Genomic DNA, 17,642 nt, shown 5'->3' on the forward strand with positions numbered 1-17,642 from the left:
AGGCTGGATGGGGCTTGGAGCAACCTGCTCTAGTGGAAGGTGTCCCTGCCCATGGCAGGGGGGTGGCACTGGATGGGATTTAAGGTCCTTCCAACCCAAACCATTCCATGATTCTGTGAAGGAACCAAGACCAGTGGGTCTGGGTGGACACCAGTGTCTGTTCTGATGATGCCATGCACTCACCTGGTCTGTGAACTGGTCTAACAGAGCCTTTCCTTTCCAGAACTTCCCTGCTGAGGTCCCGTCCCCGGATGATTCTCCCAGTCCAAAGCCTTGTGTGCCTCGCTGCCTTTGGCCTGGCCCTCCCCTTGGCCATCAGCCTCTTCCCGCAGATGTCCGAGGTCAGTACGTGTCTGGTCACTGCAGGGAGGGGTCTCAGGGGGGGTTACCAACACCAGGGCTTCTTGTGCCTTCCTCCAAAACAGTCTCATGCCTGTGGGAGGCTCCTCCAGTTTTTAGTCAAGTCTGTTCCTGTTTTCTTCACTCAAGTGAAGCTTCACCAGGAGGGTGAAGGCCCCTCTCCCATCACAGTGGTGTTTCCTTGGGGTCAACACAGTAAAAACAAGTCTTTGTCCATGAAGCCAAGAGCCTGGACCATCCATTTGGTGTGGATGTACCTTCCCAGAGCTGCCTTTTCATCTTCTAGTCTGGCTCTGGGAAGACCCAACCCTGGGGGGGTGAACAGAGGAAAACCAACCAAGGAAACAGGGAATGATCAATGAAATCACTTGTACCAAGTTAGTTGAACAAATTGCTGAGGTGTGTTTGTTTCCAAGCCATTAATTTTGACCATTTGGTGTTTGGAGCTTAAAGATTGTGAATTTGCACATTATCAGGGAAGGTCATTATTCTAAAGTGATAAAACCTCTCTGAAACAGAGCGAAGGGCTTTGCTGGAGTTCTCTTTGTGTCGACTGGAACAGTTGATCAGAAATTTCTATCAGTGTCTCTGTTGCTTAATTCATAATTTTTCAGTCTGGATGGGTTTATCCACAACTTCCAGCCAGGGAGTCTTGTTGTACACTTGTCTGCTGACTGAAAAACACGTTACAAATTCTCCGTTGTCCTTCTACAGGCTGAGATAAACCTGTCCCTTCATCTTCTGAGTAGCTGAATACATCTCAATCTTGGAGTCTCTTGCTAAAAGACGTGTTTTCTGAAGCTTTAATGATTCATATGGCTCTTCCTTAAACTTTTTCTAATTAGTCAACATCCTTTTTGGAGCACTTCCATGAGAACCAGACACAGTATTCCAGAAAGAAGTTGCACAAGTACCAGTTGCAGGAGCAATGTGATTTTCCTGCTTCTCCTCGGATTCATACATCCACAGTTTGTTAGTCATTTTGGCAGGAGCTCAACCTTAGCTCCCTGGCCATCAGCTTTTTGCTCTGATCCCAAGTTCTGCTCGGAGGGTTTTGGTTATGAAAGCCTGAGGAGGTTTGCCAGGTCTTGCACCTGCTCAAGGTACGTGCCTGGAGCATGTCCAAAGTTCCTGTTGGAAGGAGATTTGGGGATAGAACATCCCTTATGCTGCCTTTTCATGGAATCATGCAACCACAGAGTTTTTAAGGTTGGAAAAGACCTCTGAGATCATCCAGTCCAACCATTCCCAGCACTGTCAAGGCCACCCCTGACCCATGTCCCCAAGTGCCACATCCACAGGGATTTTAAACCCCTCCAGGGATGGGGATCCACCACTGCCCTGGGCAGCTGTGCCAGGGCTGGACAACCCTTTCAGTGAAGAATTCCTTCCTAATATCCAATCTAAACCCTCCCTGGTGCAATTTCCAGGGAGAGGAGTTTCACCCACCATCAGGTGGCCGTGGCTTTTCCTGGGAGGTCTCCTTTCAAGATAATCAGGGAAGCAAGACCACAGGGGGTAACACTAACCTCATTTACCCCAAAGGTGACACCATTCCCTCAAAACCACAGAATCACAGACTGGTTTGGGTTGGAAAGGACATTAAAGACCACCCAGTTCCACGCCATGGGCACCTTCCACTAGAATTTTAGCTTGATGGGTGACAGATAATTCATCCTGTGTGGTGTCTGATATTACAGCAGGGGAAAACTGTGTGGATTTTAAGAGCTGAATGAATTCAAGCCCACGAGGAAAATGAAGGTCTGGCTTGCTTGAGAGGATATTCAAATTGCAGGCATCAGGCACCACTGAAAGCTTTCAGCATCACTTGAAAATGACCTTCTGAGAGCAGATGAAATGTTATCTGCAGTGTAAACATGAATCAGCGCTGATTAGGAGATCAAACACGGTGACGTGCTCTCTGCCCACGCTCCATGTCAATGAAAAGAAACCATTACAGCTGGTGCTTGAGCTCATTATCTGCTGGGAGCTCAGCTCTGCTCCTTTGGAGGGAGCTCCATGTGCACAGCTGGACCTCACATCTGTTGATGCCAAGGAATCGGGTTCTCTGTAGGCAGCCTGGGCTGATCTGTGTTAGAATCGTGGGATCATGGTTTGGTTTGGAAGGGATTTTAAAGACCATCTCATTCCACCCCCCTGCCATGGGCAGGGACACCTTCCACTAGCCCAGGTTGCTCCAATCTGGCCTTGGACACTTCCAGGGATCCAGGGGCAGCCACAGCTTCTCTGCCCAACCTGTGCCAGGGCCTCCCCACCCTCCCAGCCAGGAATTCCTTCCCAATATCCCACCTAACCCTTCTCTCTGTCAGTTTGAAGCCATTCCATATTGTCCTGTCCCTCCATCCCTTGTCCCAAGTCCCTCTCCAGCTCTCCTGACTGGAAAGGGCTCTTAAGTTCTCCATGAAGCCTTCTCTTCTCCAGCTGAACCCCCCCAGCTCTCTCAGCTTGTCTTCCCATTATGTTTCCATTTGTTATAAGTGTGTGTTTAAAGGATGTTCCTCCCATTCTCTAAAGTCTCTTTAGGGGTTTCTGTGGGGATGCTCAAGTGAGCAGAGCAGGCAGAACAACCTCTCCAGATCCATTTCTTCGCAGTCTGGGATGGGAAACCTGAGTCTCCTTGCAGGGAGCATTTCTCAGACCGTGTGACCTCTTGGGTGCTCATCCCTGGTCCATGAACTTCAACGGCTGGACTCAGTCTTAGAGGTCTTTTCCAACCTCAATGATTCCAGCTTGTCAAATGAGGAATTTAGTAGTCTTGGAGTGTTTGAGCAGTGATCTCTGGATGTCTGTGCAGGTGTCTGCACGTGTTTGGTGTCCCCACAGCCTCGACAGGTGAACACCACACGACCCAGACGCCGCCGGTGTACTGAGCAAATTATTAACAGCAAGGTGGAATAGGCCTGTTCTGTCCCAAAAATATGATCATGGTCTGAGCACCAACCCCTTCAGGACTTGCAAAGGAGCCAAATTCTGCCCTTCATCACACATTCATTGTCCTTTTCCTTGAGTCAGGGAACAAAACCAGAAGGTGATTTGTTATTAAGGGCTTGTTTTAGATTGGCTGTGTTTGATCCACTCTTCTAAAGGGGCTCAGACTTACAGCTAGTTTTCAAGCAGAATTGAAGCCTTGTAATAGATTTAATAACTTTGCTAGATAAATGATGAATGCAGCCACCTTATCACATCAGCTGTAGCTGCTCTGGAGTTATTCCTGTGTTCAGATGACCTCAGAGAAATCAGAGTTCAGCTCTGGTTGCAAACAGAGACACCAATATCAGGCAAATGAAAATTCTGGAGGCGAACAACCTTCACGTGCCGGGAAGGTTAATGCGTCCAGATCTTCTCCTGGGTCGATATTTAATGTAGGCAAGACCTTGGTTTTGTGCAGATGAAATTCCACTTTGGTTTCTGCAGCGGGTGCTCCAGAATGACAGCTTGTTTCTGGACGTTGTGGGTTTGAAGATCACCTCACAAAAATAAACCCATCAAGACGTGGATCTTCGGGAATACGCCGAGAAACGCTCCCTTCATCCCGACACAGTGTTAACTCCTGTACCTAAATGCATCAAATATGCATTGAGCAATTCGCTGCTGTTAAGTTTAGGAGAAACATGTAGTTAATGCATTTAGCCCACAACCTCCAACTGCCTCCCATGCCCCCCGGGGAATCTCTTCTCCAACCGCCTTATCCTACAGCATCCCCACTGACAACTCCTACTCAGCTATGCACTGCCAATGGAAACAGCTGTGACAGTTCCAAACTGAAAATGGGACTTGTGCAAATGAAATTCAGTGTAGCAGCAAAAGAAAGAGCCATGGGGTTTGCTCCACTGATTTTCCCACCCTTTGGTCCCCGCTCGTCCCGACCGTTCATTAGGATTTGCGGGATCCACGAGGGCGTCGTTGGAACTTCCCACTGGCTGCAAACTCGCCTTGCCCCGTGTCCGGTGGGATTGTGCTGAAGGAGGATAAAGCCAGGGGAGAAATGGAGCTGGAGCAAGAGCTGATGGCAGAGAAACCCTTCCAATACCTGCAGTCCTGAGGTGCCCTCGCCGTGGGTGGAGTTCGGAGGGCGTTGGAGGCTGGTCAGGGCAAACCAGACCATCTTCTGGAATCTGATTTGGGCCGAAAGCCTTTTCCTTAAAAATAATCTTCCTTTTGGATCTCCAGGACAAGGGGAATAAACAGCCTAAAATCCAAGGCTGAGCTATTGTTTTCCAATCTGTTTTAGCCTTCATCTTGTTGGCAGGCTGCTTTAGAAAAGCAAAAGGTTAATGAGCCAATGTGCAGTGGGATTATTGCAGTAAAGATGACAGTGAACCAGTAATTACTAATTAGATGCAGTTTAACAGGAGGAACAAGTGAAATCTCCTCTTCACCAACTGTCAATAATTAGCAGATTTGGTGAGGTTGAAATGTGTCCACAGTTAAAAGGCTGATTTTTTAATGAAATGGCACTTGACAAAAGAGCTGTATGGAGGTCACAGCCATAGCCCTCGAGACGCTTCCCCATACCATACTTAGGAGGGAAATCAGATGCAAGACAGCAGGGGGTCCCCATGAAACCACTTCTCCCTTGGGATTGCATTGCAGGAGCAGGGAGGGGGGGGGGAGGGGAGCAGGAGGGATTCTCTGCAGTAATTTTGTCCAAGTTGGATGAGAAGCGAAGGGAAGGATTTGCCAGCTGCCATGGGGAAAAATGTTTGAGAAGTGAGAAGTTCTGTGGTGTTGCTTTGCTTCTGGGCCTGAGGAACAGCTTCCCAGGAGTCTGGTAACCCGGGAGCGCCGGCCAACGTCTACCCTTGGGATGGATGGTTGGTCTTGGAAGGAGCTCCTCACGGGGAAGAAGCGGCACGAGGTCCTGGCAGGAGGTTGGAAGCTCAGTGGGATGTGTCTCCCAAAGACTGCAGAAGATTCAAGCTGTGCCTGGAGGGTTTGGTTTCCCACTGACACACAGGCGACGCTCCGTCGTTGACTTGGGAAGCGTCAAGAGGTTCATCTGAGGTTCCTCTCCTGTGCACTGATCCAGCTTCTCTTCTGGCACAGCAACTGTTGACACAGGCAGGAGTATCTCTGCTTTCCACATGGACTTAAAAAGGAGAAGTCATCTGTGAGAGCTTCTCTAATGCTTATGAAACTGTTTGTTTGAGCCCAGGATTTACATGACAGTGAGTGGTTGGATATTGGCATGGTTTAAGTAGGGCTTGAGAGGAAAACCTGTGGTGTTTGGGAATGTGTTGAGCCCAGTTCTGACCTTCAGGTGACACAGTTCTGCACCTGGAAGGGTGGGAAAGGAGAAGTGGGAGAGGAGGTGAGCTTTGGGAAACAGCAGACCTGGAGACCAAGGTATTTATCACGAGCTCTTTTTGTGATAAATCCTTCCCTGCTCCAAATCAAATCACAGCCTTGGCTGTGAATCTTCCTCAGGTCACCAGAGCAGCTCAAAGCACCGTGGGACCAGTCTTCAGTACTTAATTCTGTCTCAGGAGCTCATTCAGAAGCAGAAGAAAAAGGCTCAAGTTGTGCCAGGGGAGGTTTAGGTCGGATATTAGGGAAAATTTCTCCCCCAGAAGGGTGGTCAAGCATTGGAAGAGGCTGCCCAGGGATGTGGTGGAGTCCCTACCCCTGGAAGGATTTCAAAGCCCTGTGGATGTGGCACTTGGGGACATGGGTCAGTGTGGCCTTGGCAGTGCTGGGGAATGGTTGGACTCGATGATCTTGGGGGACTTTTCCAACCTAAACAATTCCACGATTCCATGAAGAGATGGCCCCTCAGCCCTGCAGCACAACTGGAGTCCTCACCAGCCGTAGGTCCCCAGGAGGTGCTCCTGCACTAAATGCTGGACAGGGAAGGTTGGGCTGAGGATGCTCCCAAAGGGGTGAGCAGTGAACTTGAACCCCACTCTGGGCTAAACAACCAATTTCTTGGGAAGGTTTCCAGCTCCCTTGGTTTGAGACAGGAGTTATTTTACCATTTGCTTCCTCCCTTCCTCTCCTGCTCTCACCACCCCTTGAGAGCACCAAGCAGGAGACGACGTGCTCCTGGCTCAGCCCCCCCTTTCAGGCTTTCCTTCACCTGCACCAGCCGTCAGGGCAGGGCTTCCAGACCTGCTGTGTGTTTTCCCAAGGAGCCAGACTTCACACAGCACTTTCCCCTTGGCCCTGCCCTTTGGCTTTCCCTTTACACCTCCACTACTCTCCCCCCTTGCCCCCCCTGGCAGCCTGGCATCTGCAGAACACCTTTCCTGTCAAAGCAACCAGGGAAAAAAAAATATAAATATCACAGCAGCTTGTTTCCTGTGCTGCACATTCCCTCAATTCTCACAGCAACTTTGAGTTTCCCTCTAATTGTGCTGCTCAGGAAAGCTGCTGCCCAGGGATCCTGCTGGCACAGAGGGCTCTGGGTGTTGCTGGAAGTGTTTAGGGGGGCCTGGGATGGTTTGGTTGGGTTTGTGGTGGTGCTCAGGCTTGTAGAGAGACGTGCCAGGAGCTGGGAGGGTCTTTCCAGAGGATGGCAATGAGCTCTTGTTAATCATCACAGGACCTGTCAGTGTTATTCCTGTAGGTATCCATGGACTGTTCCCAACCCATCACAGGTCTCCTGTAGGGGTTCTTCTACCAGGAACAATCTATCAGTGGGAGATGTCCCTGCCCATGGCAGGGGGTTGGAATGAGATGGTCTTTAAGGGTCCCTTCCAACCCAAACCATTCTGGGATTCCATTTTATGATTCTGTGACGTGCTCTTGGCCCGTGATCTGCCCCAGTTCCTGCTCCCACCTGGAGTTTCCCTCTCTCTGGCATCATCTCCAGTGTGACACCTACAGAAAGAAGCCTGGAGCTGCGTTTGCTTTTAGAGCCTGCAAGGTCAGCCCACCCTCCATGCTACAAAGTTCCATGTCTACACGGCAGCAGAGCTTTTTGGGGAGCTCAGGCATGTTGAAGGCAGGACAGAGGCACGTTCACGTGCTCCAAACCTCCTTCTCAAGGCACTTTGGGGTATTCCTCAGTTCCTAAACCCATGAGGAGGGAATGTCAGGCTTAGCAGCCCTCTCCTCCACTTCCAGTGGTGCTTCAGCCTGAGCTGCTGAACCAACAGCCACCAGCCCCCTCCTGCTTCAGGGAGGGCTTCAGGTCAGTGTTTGGTGTTTCTGCAGAGGCCTTCTACAGACCAAACGACCCAAAAGTTCCAGATGCTACATGACTGGGACATTCTTGTTCCACCCAAGTCAGGAAAACCCTCAAATTCTCATGTTTGTCTCATAAATCCTCACTGCTACCACGTGATGCTCTTTTAGGTTCCTTTTCTGGGGCTGTAGCAGATGGATGGGGAAGATGCTGCAGCCCAGTAACTTCCTTCTGCCTGCTCCACCTGGATGCAGCAGCACTTCCAGGTGCAAATCCATGGGTGGTGATCTCACAGAAGCTGCATCTGCCTTGTCCCAGGGTCACCTCCCATTTCCCAAACTCATTAGTTTGGTTTTCATTGCATTTCCCTTTTTGTTCGTGTCCTGGCACCACTGAAACTCCTCTTGACCCGGAGAGAAGGAACCAGTTTTGCAAATCAAAGACCATTTCTGGATCATGACATCTCCCCTTTCCATGTGTTTTTTCCCCTTCTTCTTTCTCAAAATCAAGGAATTTCCTGTGCCTACTCACTCCCCAGTGGGGTGGAGTTGGGAGATCTCAGTCACACCTGGGAGCAAATGTCTTTCTTAGGATCACAGAATGGTTTGGGTTGGAAGGGACTTTAAAGATCATCCAGTTCCAACCCCCTGCCATGGACAGGGACACCTTCCAGTTGAACACTACCAGGGATGGGGAATTCCCAAGAGGAAGAGGACGGATCTGCTCTTCAGGGGCTGCACCATCACTCCTTACAAGCCCCTGGGAGACTCAGGGTGGTTAAATTTACAACTGCTCAGCCCGTTTGCACCTCCCGGTGTAATTATTGGGCTCAGTGACATCTCTGGTCTGGGGGAGGTCACAGTGAGCAGAGCTCTGATTGATTTGGAACCCCAGTCTTTGTTCTCACCTTCCCTGTCCGAGGGGCTTTGATTTGTGGCCCAGCTGGTTTTTGAACCTGCTCCTGAGAGCGGGCCTTTGTTTCAGGACCAGCGGCCGCCGGGAGTCAAAGGGGCTGAAAATTTTCCAGGATCTGGCCTTAAAATCTTAACCTGGACCAGCAGGGCTTGTTCTTGCTGGGAAGCACAGCTTGAACCGAACTGCTCTTTGTGGTCATCCGGGGTGGGTGTGGGAGAAAGGACCCCTTTGTACTGCCCAGGGGCGTCGGCAGCGGTGTCAGACAGGATCTGGTTTCATGTTTATATCCCTGTCCCTGGGATACAGGTTCAAGTATGTAAACTATCTCTGCTGCAAGCACAGGCTCCTGCAGGTGTGTGGGTGCTGGTGGGCATAAAAAAACATTCCTGACACCATCTCTTTTGAGGAGTCTTCACCTCCTGATGGCTATAAGCCATTAGGAGTCAAAAGAAAGAGCTGACATCCGACAACTCCGGATAAACAGCTAAACATTAACCCTTCAAGTGGCTCGAAAAACATACTTAAAAGGCTCTTTGTGGAAAGAAGCCATTTTTTTGCGGGCCTGTTAATTGCTGTCTTTCTTCGGGACACCTTTCAGCAGCACCTACTGTAAACAGAGGGGCTCCTCCCGAAACACTTCCCCCAAGGATTCCTGCCCTGCCAGCCCGCAGAGGTGGAGGTGGCCATCCCTGGCTGCTCCTGCCCTCTGCACTCTTCCTGTGGGTCCTTGGTTCTGCTGCTTTATTCTTGTCCTGAAAGCAAAGTCCTTTCCCCTCTTTCTGCCAGCCCTCCCTGACAACTCAGTCCACCTTCATAGGATCACAGAATATCCTGACTTGGAAGGGACCCTCAAGGATCATCAAATCCAACTCCTGGCCCTGCCCAGGACACCCCAGGAATTGTTAAGATCATAAAAGACCTTTATTATCGTCAAGTCCAACCCTTTTTGGTCACCAACAGCCTCTTTATTTGGTGTAACCAGGTTCACCCCCAGCTCTTCCCTGGCTGTTTCCTGCCTTATCCCTCTCATGTCACACAGGGTTGGATTTGTCCTTTTGGGCATATTTGGAGATGGTTGTTTTGTCTCATCTGCAACAACTTGTACCTAAAGCTACTCCAAGAGATACAGGATACAAAAGGAAGGCGACTTGTTGTCCAGACTTGCCTGCTTGTGGCAGAAAATGCCTTATTAATCACATTTCATGTATGTAATTATCTGTAATTGCTTTTTAAATCATTTGGCTCCAGCAGCCTGTTCCTAGTGGGGCTGTTGGTCTGGAAGGGAAGGAAGTGGGCTGGAGGTTGGGAATCCCGAGGAACTTGATTAGCTGCCTTAAAGCAACAAGGGCATCCCTAAATCCTGCCCTTCCATCATGCTCTTCCTTCTTAACAGCAGGAGGATTGCAGGGATTGATGTTTGCACCGAAGAGCAACAAATAATTTCCTCCTCCACAGAGCTGCTTGAGGATTAAAATTAAATAATTGAAATATTCAAATACCTCATTTCCATCAGAAGGGGAACTTGTCACGTTCATAATGTCCACATTTAAAATCAGGAGTCTTTATTTCTTCCAGAAGAGGAGAAACTCCCAAGTGTCTCTGTAGATGCTTTTCATTCCAGCAAGGAGCAGTGATTGTAACTAAACCCTGTGACTTTGGGAGTTCTCAAGGTCATGTTTGAAGTGGGCTGATGACTTTACCCACCAAGCAGTTGTCTCGAATGTTCCCCCAAAAAGTCAGCATCATGTGGGGTTTCTTCCATGAGGCCAGGAGGAAGTTTCTTTTGCCCTCTCCTGAAGATCCTTCCCTGAGGAGTCCAGGTGACCTGAGGTCACAGCACTTCTGCTCTGGTACCAGCCTAAAACATCCACCTTTCTGGAGCTCCTGTAGAAATGAATTTAATGTGGCAAACTGAGACTTTATCCCATGATCACTGAGCAGACCTTCTCCAGAGTGGAGGAAAAAAGAGGAGAAAAGGCATCTTGGCTCCTGCAAAGGCCTTTTGTCTTTTCTGATCAACCTCTTTTCTCTGGAAGACAGACAGAAGGAACTTCTTTGGTTTTGATCTTGCCATTTGAAGTCTTATGGTTTCAAACCTTAATTTGAGACGCCAGGAGGGTTCCTGTGGGGAACTGGAAGGTTAGAGCTGGTATCCTACTGGTGGACTGGTTTGGGGGCTGGAGCACAGCAGCGGAACGCAGATGTTGAGCTGCTCTGCTCCAGGACAGGCAGGGGCACGCAGGGAACTGGAGTTCCCTTCCAGCCTGAGGTGTCATTTGTTATTATCCCACCTGTTGACACTGTTGTCATCACTCATGGACACCAACAGGGGAGGGGAGCTTGCTGCCATGTGGGACATTCTCTGCTCCAGCCTAGTTGGGCTTTAGCCTAAAATGCCATGTTTCCTTTCTTCCCATCTGATTAAAATCCTCATGGTTTTGCACATTATTTTTCTTCAGAGAACCTGTGATGTGATGATTTTCAGCTTCTGGAGCTGAAATTCAGATCTGCCACCCTTGATTATATCAAATCATAGACTTGGGCTGGAACAATATCTTTAAGGTCGTCGAGTCCAACCATTAAACCCAACACCACCAAGTCCACCACTAAACCACAGAATCATTTAGGCTGGAAAAGACCTTTAAGATCACCAAGTCCAACCATTAACCCAGCACCAAATCCACCAGTGAATTAGTGGATGCTGCAATCCCATAACCGATCCATAAATCCTGCAAACTCTCCAGCTCTGCTTCAAGGCAGAGTCAGTCCTACAGGTGGATGTTGGTGGTCAAAGCATCCATGGCCAAAAAAAAAAAAAAGAAGTCTCCTGGAATGTTTAACCCTCAAAAGCCAGAACAGCCAAATGCTCCAGAACAGCCGAATATTCCAGAGCAGCCAAACATTCCGACTTTCCTCCTCTTCATTGTTTCAAGGAAGGGAGAGAAAATGGGAATAAAATTAATTTCAAACTTTTTAGTGGTTGTTCTAGGTGTGTCCTGCCAAGGGTTAGATTGAGATGCACCTCTTTGTAAAAGTTCTCCCTGTCAGAGGGAACACACACTTTCATTTTCCCTCCTTTCCTTGAAACAGTGAAAAGGAGGAAGGTTGGAATATTTGGCTGTTCTGGCTTTTGAGGTTTATGCATTTCAGAAGATTTTTCTGGTTTGTTTTTTTATTTGCCATGGATGCTTTGAGCACCAACATCCACCTCCAGCTGCCTGTGGGACAGGGTGGAAAATGGTTCACTGGCTGTAGAGAATCACAGAATATCCTGAGTTGGAAGAGACTCTCAAAGGATCATCCAGTCCAACTCCTGGCCCTGCACAAGACAACTCCCAAAAACCACACCATGAAATGATATATCCCTGAAATCTCATTGTTTGGAGACAGAGCTCTGAATTCAGAGCCATTTATCACAGAATCATGGAATACCCTGAGTTGGAAGGGACCCTCAAGGACCATCCAGTCCAACTCCTGGCCCTGCACAGGACACCCCAACAATCCCACCCTGTCCCTGACAACATTGTCCAAATGCTTCTTGTGAAATCCCCCCCGAAACTTCGGCATTGCAGGGATTTCCCTGTTGCACACGTGGCAGGAATTCCAAACTCCTGCTTGCAAACAGGAAATTTTGCAAATTACCTGGATTGCCTGATTGATAGTCCTTTACCCATCTCATTATTTGTGTGTGAATTCATTCATGTGGTGGTGAAAGGGCAGAGAAAGTGTCTTCATCTGCTTATCCAGCACTGGTCCAGGTTGCCCAGAGAAGCTGTGGCTGCCCCTGGATCCCTGGAAGTGTCCAAGGCCAGGTTGGACAGGGCTTGGAGCAACCTGGGCTAGTGGAAGGTGTCCCTGCCCATGGCATGAGAGTGGAACTGGATGGTCTTTAAGGTCCTTTCCAAGCCAAACCATTCCATGATTCTGTGATTCTAATTCTGATCTGTCCTTGCCTGCTTTGCTTTCCTTCTTTCCTTCTTTCCCTGCTTTTGAGAAAAACATTTTCACTAAATACAGTGTTATCTCTTACGAAAACCAAATGTTTCTTTATAAGAAAGGGGTCAAAAAGACTTTAGAGAAGCATAAAATGAAGAAAACTGCACCACGCTTAAGTTCAATTTTTATTATTGATTTGAAGGAAAACTTCACAAAGTTCAGGTTTACCTCAAAATTGTTTTTTTCCCAGCTTTGTGATTTGGGCAGAAAACTGCGTATCAATTATCTATGAAGTTATTGGTTACCATGCAATGGTTGGACTTGATCTTAAAGGTCCTTTAGACCTTTATGTTTCTATGTACATTAGTCAAGAGGACCATCTCTCAACCAGTGTGTCCAGTTTTGGGGTACAGATGGTTTTTAACTGTGTAGAAAAACTGGGGAATTATCAGGAAAGATATTTTCAAGCAGTGATGGGCCTTGCAGAGAAGAACTGTGAGTTTTGTCTTATAAAATTTAACAAAGGGGATTTAATAATCTTTGGATACTTTCATGGGAAGAAAACTTCTGGCAGGAGAGAGCTCCTTAGGGCAGCAAATAGATCTGTGCAAAGCTGGAATTCGGAATTTGGGAAAGTGCCAACCATGGGAATGGTGGATGCTCTTTGAAGCAGGACACTGAGAGGTCTTGTAGCTCCACAGTTGTTTGAATTCTGTAACCAGAGGCTGGAGATCTTTTGAAAAACACCTTTTGTGATTTGATTAAAAGGTTTCTCGAATTCTCTCACCTGTCAGGTCACCTTCAGTTGGTCCATAACACTTCCAGGAGACACTTCCTAGCACAGAGTGGTTTCCTCATCTCATTCCATGGGGAGGAATCCAATGGTTTGGGTTGGAAGGGACCCTAAAGACCATCTCATTCCACCCCTTGCCATGGGCAGGGACACCTTCCACTATCCCAGGTTGCTCCAAGCCCCATAATCCAAGTGGAAATGGCCAAAGAACTACTATGGCATTTAGAGACACACAAGTCCATGGGCAGGATGGGATCCACCCAAGGGTGCTGAGGAGCTGGTGGAAGGACTCACTGAGACACTTTCCATCATTTATCAGCAGCCCTGGATAACTGGGGACATCCCAGTTGACTGGAGGTTCACAAAGAGAGACCTCATTGCAACAGGAAGGACACGGAGGGGCTGGAGAGTGTGCAGGGAAGGGAATGGAGCTGGGAAGGGGCTGGAGCAGCAGGAGCAGCTGAGGGAGCTGGGGGGGCTCAGCCTGAAGAAAAGGAGGCTCAGGGGGGACCTTCTGACTCTGCAACCCCCTGACAGGAGGGGGGAGCCAGGGAAGGGATCAGGCTCTGCTCCCAGGGAACAAGGGACAGGAGGAGAGGGAACGGCCTCCAGCTGTGCCAGGGGAGGTTTAGGTTGGCTTTGGGAAAAGTTCCTTCATGGAAAGGGTTGTCTGGCCCTGGCAGAGCTGCCCAGGGAGGTGGTAGAGTCCCCATCTCTGGAGGGATTTAAAAGCCCTGTGGATGTGGCACCTGGGGACAGAGGTCAATGGTGGCCTTGGCAGTGCTGGGGGATGGTTGGACTCAATGATCTCAGGGGTCTTTTCCAACCTTAATGATTCTGTGGTGCCATTTACAGTCCTTGTTACACCTTGCTGAGCTTCACCGGGTCTCAGATATCCTGGCACTGCCCTCGGCCATTGCCCTGATGTCCCAGGAGGAGATGGCAGAGGGCTGCTGGAAGGGCAGGACACCCTTCCCAGGCTCCAAACCAGGACCACCACCGGCTCCTCTCGCTAGCACTGCCAAGGCAGCAGCAGAAGACACAGTGACCAGCCTGGTCCTCCCTTCCCCCACCTCCCAGCGCAGCATCCATCAGTCCACATGACCCTCCCCCTACCAAAATTGGCTGCTTTCTTCCTTCTTCTCCCCCCACCCTCCTTTTTTTTTTTTTTTTTTTTTTTTTTTTGGCTGAGCGATGAGCTGTATGCCAAATCCATCTGCTCCTGTCTCCCCTAGCTGCCTTCCATATCGTTACAGGATCCCTGGCAGCGAGCCTAGACCTATCTCTCTCCCTGCACTCTTAGGAGCACATTCCTTTCTACACCTTTTCCCGAGCTGGGATAGAAATGAGTATCAACCCCAAACAAAAAGCATCTGCTTTCTGCCTGCTGCTGCCTCACCGGCCGCGCATGGGAGTTACACCCGTGTCAGCAGCGATTGCAAAACACACACAACCCCCCACCCCGCATCCAACACGGGCTGAGGGAACTCGGGGCGCCGGGAGCCTCCTCACACCCTCTCCCTCCCCATCCCTGCAGCACCAGCTGTGACCACCGCACCATTTGTTCCTCCAGCCCACGCCAGCACTCGGAGCCAGTTCTTTATCACCCCAATTAGCCTTGTCTGTGCTGATGAGAGGAGAGAGGCTCCCACTGCAAAGGCAGGGATGGGGGGAAGAAGAGCTGGCGTGTGCCGGGCACCGGGAGAGGCGACTCCCGGTGTGGTGGCTTTGTTTCCCTGCGGGGATGGATCTCGGCTGTCACCCCGCCCCGCATCACCTGCGTGGGGCTGGTCTGTGAACAGCTGCCTCAGTAAGGGCAGGGGACACCCTTCCTTGGGGTTTTCCCCCTTGGATATCCGCCAGTGGGAAGAGGAGCGTCCTCAGGATGCACCAGTCCCCAGGTGTTCTAGTGAATCATGGTCATGTTGAACACAGTTTGGATGAGTTTGGAGGTGCACCCTGGCCGTGTCCCCAGCGAGGGTCTTCTGCCTGCAGTAGCTTCACAGGGGGGTGAAGCAATTCCTCCTTCTCCCACTCCCTCATGACAGTGTCTCCCACATTGGTATGTCAGGGCACTGAGTGGTCAGTGCAGCCATCAGCCTGAAAACCTGTTTTTTTACCCCAGACAAGCCCCCTGTAGCCCTGTCTGGGAGTGGTGCTTTTACACCATGTGTCCTTCAGTGCTGTAGGAACTTGCATCCCTCCTGGACTTCTCCTGGATTCATTGTTGAAGACCATTTTCTGGTGGACATTCCAGTGCCATCATCCCAAAGGCAGGAAGAGGATCCATCCCTTGCTCCAGCACCTCACTGGGAGGAAGAGGATGGACAACAGTCCAAACCCAGGCCCACACTTGGTTTGAAAGGACAAAGTCACCCTGTGTGAGGTGGGACAGGTCCCATCAGTGTAGTCCCAGCAGGGTAGAACCTGCTCCTCAGAGCACCCTCCAAGGCAGGTATTCCTTGACAGGGGGTTCCCAGCATGGCCATGACCAGCAAGGACTTTGCTGGAGGTCTTGGAAGCTGAGACACAAAAAAACCTGACAAGAAACTGTGGTCTCCAGATGTGTCTGCCAGTGGAAGGCTGGCTGAGCAGGTCCAGGGTGCTGGACAGCTGGAGTAGCAGTCTGTGCCAAAATAGGTGAAGTTACACTTTCCAACAACAAAAAACCCTGAGACAGTCTAAGACTGAACTGGTGAACAATAAGGTTGTGATTTAATGTTGCCTCAATACCTGTAACCCATCGCCCGAATGCTTCTCCCTGTTCTTCTCCATTTGATTTCCCACAGTGGGAAGAGTAAGTTACTCCTGATGGATTTATGAAGGCTTTCCCAGTTTCCTGTACCTGCCTCCTTGGTGCAGACTGACCCCTTGGAGCTCCTGAGGCTCTGGAGCAGTTTTTAATACCTGCTTTGTTAAACTCAGCCAGAAATGGCTCCAGTTCAACCAGTCACCTCCACCCTCCCCAGCAAATTTCTTTCCATCTTCCCAGGATTTGGAAAGGGGGCTTGAGTGAGTCTGATAATTACACAGCTCCAGACCAGTGCCTGGGACTGGTTGTATCTCCTTCCAAGGTCTTCAGAGAGGTCTCTGACCAGGTGTCCATCCTGCATAAGAATCATGGGATCATTAAGGTTGGAAAAGCCCTCTGAGATCATCAAGTCCAACCATTCCCCACTGACCCACGTCCCCAAAGGCCACATCAATGTGTTTTTTGAACACTTCCACATTAGGCATTGATTTCTGTGTCCCTCTCCTCAGACACCATAATCTCTCTTTGAACTATCCCTCTTCAATCCCATCCTTCCTAAAACCACCTCATCCAATGACCTTGCTGTGGATGGAGAGCTCGTCCATGCAGGGAATGAAGCCATCTCCCTCCTGGACTCATGGGGAGGAAGCTGGAAGAGCCTCCAAGCAATTATCTCATCTGTCTCCCTCCACCGAGACAATTCTGCTTAAACTATTCTTGATGGGTTTCATCTCATTTGTGCTGAAAACTTCCCACCACAGAACACCCCACACCTTCCCCAAAGCGTTTGGTTGTGATATTTTGCTCCTTCCCACTAGGATACTCTTCCTGCTGTTCAGCTTGGATCGCACTCCCTGCTTTTTGAATTGTGTCCCAAGAGAGCGTGAACAAAACATTCCTGCTTTTCTTCTCTTCCGCAGCCCCTCGCACACGCAAATCCCACCACACACCCCTGGAACTTCTCTCTTCCAGGCTCAGCACGTCCACGTCCTCAGCACTTCCCTACAGGTCGTGCCTTCAGACCACTGGTTTTGGGGTCCACCAAGGCAGATGTGGCTTTCCTTGGGGCTCCCACCTCTCCAGCCCCCCTTGGAGAGGGAGGGATTGTGGTGGCTCTCCGTGGAGACATCCCAGTGGTAGGTTGGGTTTTGAGCTGCCCCACATCCCCAGTGGTCAGCGTTGAAACCCCACCCCCCCCCCCCAATTCCAGGCCATTTTAAAGCATTTCACATCATCATTAAGGTTGGAAAAGACTTCCAAGACCACCCAGTCCAACCTTTGACGGACCACCGAGCGCCCACACCCAGTTATTCCTTGAACCCCTCCCATGGGCCGTGACCCCACTTCCCACCTGGATATTTTCCTACCGATGGATGAACCCGCCCACCCCCCCCAAAGCCCGGGAGCTTTTCTGTCTGTCTCTGGAAGGAGAAACCCGACAACAATGGGAGGGAAAGCTGCGTCAGAGCCAGGCAGATCGGAGCTAATCCTGCCTCCGAACGGATCCCGCCGGTGCCGGGGGTACGTGAGAATCGCCTCTCCTGCACCTTTGCCGGGTGCTCTCCCCACCACAACGCTGCACTCCGGGTTTCAGCACAGAAAGAGATGGTGAAGTTGCTAATAATGGCACTAAAAGAAAATATGCTACATCTGTTATGGATAGCAGTACAAAATTAGCTGATCACACCTCTGACACCCAAGATGTCTTCACTTAAAATACTCGTTGGCTTACTTTACAT

General features: G+C 49.9%; 1 protein-coding gene across 3 annotated transcripts in view; it reads left to right on the plus strand.

Annotated features, from left to right (window-relative positions):
- SFXN5 (sideroflexin 5) overlaps positions 1 to 17,642 on the plus strand; it is a 98,768-nt gene that overhangs the window by 78,595 nt on the left and 2,531 nt on the right. For all 3 annotated transcript variants that reach the window (XM_051798245.1, XM_051798247.1, XM_051798246.1), the window contains one exon: positions 224 to 341. In XM_051798245.1, the coding sequence (XP_051654205.1) occupies positions 224 to 341 (118 nt within the window). The remainder of the gene's footprint in view (positions 1 to 223; positions 342 to 17,642) is intronic.

The sequence above is a fragment of the Manacus candei genome, unplaced genomic scaffold (assembly GCF_025592945.1).
Source record: "Manacus candei isolate 608988 ecotype Guabito, Panama unplaced genomic scaffold, ASM2559294v1 h1tg000048l, whole genome shotgun sequence".
Lineage (NCBI taxonomy): Eukaryota > Metazoa > Chordata > Aves > Passeriformes > Pipridae > Manacus > Manacus candei.